This window comes from Macadamia integrifolia, chromosome 14 (assembly GCF_013358625.1).
Source record: "Macadamia integrifolia cultivar HAES 741 chromosome 14, SCU_Mint_v3, whole genome shotgun sequence".
NCBI lineage: Eukaryota > Viridiplantae > Streptophyta > Magnoliopsida > Proteales > Proteaceae > Macadamia > Macadamia integrifolia.
The window spans coordinates 19,734,851-19,742,444 of NC_056570.1; the positions used below are offsets into that span (position 1 = coordinate 19,734,851).

Consider the following 7,594-nt stretch of genomic DNA (forward strand, 5'->3'; position numbering starts at 1 on the left):
CTTGCATATAAAATTAGAGTCATATTAAACTTGCATGTAAATAACTGGTTTATTAAAATCTCCGTATCAGATACAAAGTACATTACTGCAGTGCTTTTTATTTGACATGAACTTCAACAAAAATAAAAATCAATTGTAGTATTTCATCCTACTGCCCAGCAACCTTCTTTCCCTTTAGTACGGATGTTGGAGAAAGGGATGCCTTTTTTCCTTCATTTTTTGTTGTCGGAGTATTTGGTGCTGGTATATCATCCTCACTCTCGACTATGATGATTGGATTCTTCTTAGCACCTATTGTTGGTGCTACCGGTAGTGGTGGTGATTCCTGATTGAACACCTTATATCTGCAATCCCTACAAAGGACTCTATCCTTCTTTCTACTATGTTTATTTCTATTTCTTTTCTGGAAAGAATGGGGAGGGCGGGATTTCTTCTTCCCCATGGGTACAAGGTTGCAAGGTGGCTTCGTCATCCCAAATATTGGATGAACAACTTGGTGAATATAGGGCAACTACATAGATGAAGCTAATCATTATACATACATTCATTTTCAATCAAAATTCACGTGTAGAAAATTTTGGGGCCAATTAAGATTTAGAATTACTAAGATCATGCATCACCCACGTGATTTGTCTTTGCAAATTTCCACTATCCAAATTCAATTCAAAAAAGTATATTTATGTCTGATATTAAGGAAAGGATGTGTATGGTAGGAGGATTTATTGTAACCTTTTACCTATTTTAGATTAGTGATATGGGTGAATTTAGATCTCTCACATAACAATTATGGATTAGTGAAATAGGTGGATTGTAATAAAAAAAATGATTGATTGGTACCCATTTCCTTATGAAATAGGATACCCAAAATACTTACTCCATACAATCTATACGTATTCTACTGCAAATCCAATACCATTTTCCACATAAGAATATAACTATCCCAATGATCTTGGTTGACCAATGCTAATTATAGGGATAAGTTGCATCATATAATATTGTGCTCTAACACATAATCACTATAGTTGTGACCTCAAAAGCAATGGAACATGGTCCTTAGATAATCACAAGCAAGTAGTGGGACATTTATAAAAGACAACTCCCTCCCAGGGGGTTAAGTGATATTTTATTATTATTCTTCAAGCCTTGGTCCCTATCCATAATAATAATGCTAATGAGTAATGATCATTTTTAGGTAAAAATGATAACAGCTACTTGTCGAGCGGTTGACAATAATGTTGACTACATTATTGTTGCCGGCACTTAATGGCTTAAGCTTTTGGGATTAGCAGTTGTAATAGGAATTTGAGTGTTCAATCCTTGGAAAGTGCAATAGGGTTCCTTGAAACATTCTCCCCTTGGTGCGACAGCATTGTGCAACCACGTGTAGGGTCATGTGTGTACAAGCCTTCATGTGCGGAGAGTGGGAGCCTCGTGCATTGGTTACACCCTTTTTATTTGGAAAAACAAAAACAAAATTATATGACACACACACAAAAAAAAAAAAAAAGACATTCTAAACCATGATCAACCCTCCTTAGAACCCTATACGATTGATATGGGATTATAAAACACACACATAGCTTACTGCATTTTTTTACTACTTGTTAAATGCACCACCAAGGGACAAAAGGCTATTTATCCAAATTCCAAATTCTTGTTGACACTACAAAGGCATCATGGTCCCACAAATCAAAAGAAATAACACTGATTATATATAGAGAGAAAAAAAATGGAATTTTTATCATTATTCAAATCTACCAATGTGGCCGGGGTACCAATTCTAAACAATAAAGAAAAGAGGACCAAACAAATGGGAGACATGGATTGCGAGTGAATAGTATCCTGTGGAGGAGGAAGGTCTAAGTTACACAAGTCAAGGATGTAAACAAGTAGTCGAAAAAATCGTATTTGACTTGCATCCCTATCCATGAATGGGTATTTGTATCCGATCAGAGGATAGCATGATCTGATCATATTTGAACCATTTACATCTGAACCAGAACAAGGCCTGGTCTAAGATTTCTGATATTAAAGGCGGGTTAGGGTTGAAAAACATCAACCCAGGCCTAATCCGACCCAACTTGAACTGGGTTTGATTTTAACCCTAATTTATATAATATAATTTAGGGCTATCATCCTTTCCTTCTATTCAGAATAATGAAATCTAGGTCATCGTTTCTTATGGTCAGTAATCAATATCGATGACCACTGATTCTAATCCAAATCAATCAATTAGGCGATCCGATATGCAATTCTTGGTGAAATGACCAATCTGTTTGAGAGAGGAAAAACTAATATTCGATTCACAAGTAATTTGTTATAGATTGGGGATGTGTTTGAAATTTAAAAATAATTTTAAGTTAAATTATAAATAAAGTCATTCATATGGTGTAAAAATACAGATAATTAATAAATAAGTCCTAATGTGTAAATTACAAGAAGTTCTTCTCCAAAGTTAGTAACCGACACTCCTGTTGTTTTCATGACAGTAGATTTACCTTAATACCCATAAAATACAAACTTTTAATAAATTTTGATTCAATTCACTAAAAGTGAAAAGACAATTTAATCCTGGCAAGAATAATGATTACCTATTGATGAACATAAAAGAGAGGTTACAACTTTTGTTGTAACCACCAAAGTGACAAACAGATTAACCCTAATTAATAAGCAAGAAATTAATGCAAAATAGGGTTTTCTTTCCCAAAATTATGCCTTGCGAAGACATCACTATTTTCCATATGACAGTACATTGAGTAATCTATGTGATGAAAGAGCAAATTAATAAACACTTAATTAGTACAATTTCAATTTCAAATTATTAAAGCACAAAAGATACCTTTTTGCATTTTATCCATTTGTCCCCTACCCTAATGGTAGTGTCCTTGTTGGTAAAACGCCTGGTTCCAAAAGAAAAAAGGCAGTCGGTCACATCTCTAATTTTTATTGGGTCTCTCCCTTTGCTTGCCCCTATGGTGTGTTATTTCGTTATTTGAATATTTAATGATATTTTAATAACTTTATTGAAACTTTGAATGATAATTTGAGCAACTTTCCTTACTCATCTTAGAATAAAATTTGGCCATTGAGATATATGTGGGGTTTTTTATCACATGGTCTAACCCATGTATTGTCAAGTACCACATAATTCATTTTCTCCATTTTTTTTAGAATGGATTTACAGCATAGACCTCGTTATAGGTGTATATAATTTTCTTTTGCATTGGAGCTCTGCTTTGCTGATGGCCATGTCAAAGATGAAGCAGCATTCTGAAGATGCTTTGTAAATTCTCTATTTTTGGCTTTAAGGGTCTGTTTAGCTGATGGTCACGTCAAAGGTGAAGCATGGTTATATATTGGTTTTATAAATTCTCATTCTTTTATTATTTTAATACAATTTGCTGACATTTAGCAATAAAAATAGAAGAACCCAAATAAATAATGTTAATGTATATGGTGTGAGGAACTTCTGAAATGAGGGTGCTAAGAGACCAATTGCTGTTTGACACCAGGCTATGAACAGACCAATCGCTGTTTGACACTAGGCTATGTCCAAATGATTTAGAAACAGAATTTGTTTCTGACTTGCTTCACTATCAAATAATGAAAAAATAAAGAAGATTTTGACTTTGCTTTGTTATACTTATTTCCTATTTTGTTTCCTCTTTATTTCTTGTTCAACAAAATTGTTATATTAATAGAAGCAGCAGGGATTAATGCAAATGAGTTGGAGACTGCGCATATAGTGCTATACCTGCACATGAGAGAGAGACACAAACATTTGACCAACAAAGAATTTTCATTTCAACGTGCGTAAAGCTTACCTCATTTTATTCTCTATGAACAAATGAATTGGTGACACAGGTTTAACTCCTATTTGTTCTCCAAGTTTCCAATGTGATTGGAGTCATAGAGCATTTCATTCAAATGGCTCTACCATCACAGCTGCAACAATGGAACCCATGTCAATGAAAACATGGATATGGGTTCATTGACATCATATATAGTATGTTCATCCAATGGCTTTAGAAGGCATATTCTTTCAGCAGTAGAGCAGTAAAAGGCTGAAAAAATGGATTGACAACTGCCAGCTTGGTTTAAGATATTGGAATTGGTCTGGGAATTGGATAGGGTTGATACTGATATGAATTGAACCATATCAGTCTGGATCAGATGGAAATAACCCTATTTATAATTAAAAAACCGATTTAATCCGACTCCTCATGACTGGAAGTGGCTGTAGACTGTAATATCTCTTAATTCAGAGCTGGCTTTGCATTCAGATCTGGGATGACTGACAAATAGTTCCAAAAAAAAAAAAAACCCTGAGAGACAAACTATAAATTATAATTAAGGGACTGCCTAAATGACATTTTTATATATAAAAATATTTAAACTCGACATTTATTATTAATTGGCTTTTGTCTTATTTTAAAAAGTTTCTTTAGGCTAGGGATATAAAAGGATTGAAAAAATAAATTGAAAATGACTTATCATTATGTCATTATTAGAAATTATCATTAATTATCTTTTACAATTTTGGAGTAATTTTTTTACTCTAATTGAAAAGAAAAAAAAAACATTGTATTAAAAAAGCAAAAATTAAAAATAAAAAAAAATACAAAGCAAGAAAGAATGCTATCTGTGGGTGCCTGTACATGCCTTGAAACAGTGGATGTGAAAAGACTGTATTACCCCTACAGTGAAGATACTCCCACGGGCCCTCAAATTAGGTAGGACCTAAAGTTTTGTGAATGAGATAGAACTCTATGTATTCTACATACCTATGGGTCAAGTTTCAGGCTAAACAGAGTTTACCAAGTGCTAAATGTTTTAGAAATATTCTAAGTAGAACAAGACAATGTCCCTGAACATATATTGACATGTTCATTTTTTTTTTTTTTAATTGAATTCGGGTTTGAAAGTTGACAAGCTGATGTCTTCATGTGGCTCAAAATTATGAACCACTTAATTAAGCTTATAATGATGGACCACCTACATGAACTTTGACATTAATTAAAGTTTCAAAAATTTATTCATTGACCTTAATCATAAATATTAAAAATTTTACATTTTTCTTATTATTATTTTCTTTTGTTTTATTTTAGCATTTTATTTCAATCCGATTAGAGTCCCAACTTAACACATAACAAGGCATGCGTATACTCTGTATGTCAATGAAATTCAAATCTCACCTAAAACAACATAGAAAATGAAAGTCGGTAGAAATGCGACCACTCATCCTAAGAGAATAGAGGTACATAAAAAAGAAATCAATATTAAAAAGCATTTATTTTGCCACATACACAGATGATATGTCTATTTCAACCATTGGATAGAGAGAATGTGATCTAAATTAGCTATGTGTCAAATTTTAGAGTTGAATTCAATAAAAATACTCTCTTTTGTATTGGTACCTTTGTATGCCTATGGATGTGTACTAGTATTCTAGATATGCTACCCTGCTGACGCAAGTACATGTCAGTGTATGTATCAATGGAAGGCCTGTTGGAGCCTCTTCAGCGCGGGAAACATTGTCTTTCCAAACTTACTATGTCTAGGCCTAGACACATACAAGCAGATAGTATTCTTCCTTCTAATATTAAAACAGTACATGAGGTAGGAATAAACATGGTGTTAAGGGTAAGTCTACCAACACATTTCATGATTCGACTAAAACTGATTGCCTTTTGAGCCAGTCGTTTAAAAAACATAGTAAAACATAATAGGGAATAGGTGAAAAAAAGGGTAGAAGTTTACAAAGTTAAAGGTTGGGGGAGTTACACAAAAAGTAAGCTAAGTGTAGGGGAGAGACAGTAATTGCCCAAACCAGAAATATTATCTCCTCCCTTTTACACTAACACCACTGATTTATTAACAACAACAAAATAGGTATACGAGGGAAGAGGCATTAATTAACTGATCGACATGATAGCCTAACTTGTCCCTGTGGATCTAAAAGGACATTCACTGCTCCCATCTTGACCATGGCAACACCAAATTGTGAGTGGGGACATTCCTCCACCCTGCATGTAAATAACTCATATGTATAAATTAATACATGTTGAGTGTGGAGCTTCAAGAGGTATCATGTACAACTCCTTAATAGAGCTACTTGTCAAATTTATTGGCTTATCTTATCTCATATATGTGGCCCACCATGTTTGGACATTTTGAAATAAACAAATAAGATCGATAATCACCATTCGAGTCCACATACAATTTTGAGCGACGGGTAACTACTGTTGGCACATACATTTTTGGCGATGATATTTTTTTTATACTGTTGTTATAAACAAATTTTCATATTACTGTGATACTACTGTCACGTCCATCTTTTCTTATTTTTTGCTAGAAATTCATGAATTTTATTAAAAAAAAAAAGAAAAAGGATAAAATATACATCAAGAGAAGAGCATAGTGAAGTGAAGATCCTCACTTTCGGCATTGTCATCAACATGGCACTCACACACTATCAGAAATAACAAAACAAAAAAAATTAACCATGGCAGCATAGGCGACAGAATGTCAACCGTGGCCAAAAATATTTTTTCTTGTAGGTACCCTTTTTATTTTTCTTAATTAGTTTATTGTTGATGAGTTCATTTGAGTACACTTCTTGGATTCAAAATTTTCTTACCAAAACAACAGCTTCTCTAGCAGCCATGATAATGATATCAGCACAGGAGACAATCCCTTTACCACATTGACTCTCTAGAGCTGATTTTGGATTATCAATGACACTGTAACCTCTCACAGTTAGGTCTGGAGATGCATTCTTCTCTGTTGTATTGCCATCTAGGAGTATCGAAGCATCACATCCCTTTCATTCAGCAAAAAAGAATAGCATGAGCTTATAATGAACTTAAAATGAACGCCCCTCCCCACCCCCCCCCCCCCCAAAAAAAATTTGAGATTTACTATAACTTGATTTAGATTCTCACTCGGATGAAGCAATCATGGAATTGCAAGCGTATTAGGGCAGGCACAATCGTTATGTCTCGTGAATTGTGTGGTTATCGAATTTTTTACGATGGTCTCGATGTCTGCGCTACTGTTAGTGCATTTTCCATTGTAGTTTTTTTGATAGCCTAGGTGTCTAGATATTTGACCCGACTAATCCCTGGGGTCACTGTGATACTGCTTACACAAGACCGGGTTAGTCTGAGATGGTCGTGCGATGACCCCAAGAAGTTAATTGTAACGACAAAGGTTTGATCACATACGGGACCTTGCTTCCATTATAGTAACCAACTTGCAAAGCAGCAAAACGCAAAAATTTGTAGTTGATTACTTCTATTAGGCCAAGCCCAAACACTACTGTTGACACAGCCTTCATTTTTGTGGGAACCAATTTGACGCTTAGGCAGTACTTGGCACTGATGAATTAGGGTCCTCTCCCTTTGGTCTCTATTTATAGGACATAAGGAATTGAAAGTTGAAACTCCTGAACTTCGGCTTCCATAGTTTTAACCATGTAAACCTTAGAACAAGCAATTACAGCTGCACACAGCAGTAAATATATAATTTAAACCAAAAAAAAAAAAACCTAAATCTTATGTAGATGGTACGAGGAAGAAATGCTCTTATATTT

At 34.3% G+C, this 7,594-nt stretch overlaps 1 protein-coding gene across 1 annotated transcript; it reads right to left on the minus strand.

Annotated features, from left to right (window-relative positions):
- Positions 1 to 148: 148 nt before the first annotated feature.
- On the minus strand, positions 149 to 7,339 carry LOC122060699. The gene is made up of 3 exons (XM_042623810.1): positions 7,232 to 7,339; positions 6,641 to 6,823; positions 149 to 511 (listed from the first exon to the last, which is right to left on the minus strand). Exons 1-3 carry the CDS (start codon positions 7,337 to 7,339, stop codon positions 149 to 151), a joined length of 654 nt encoding a protein of 217 aa, XP_042479744.1.
- Between the last annotated feature and the right edge of the window lie 255 nt (positions 7,340 to 7,594).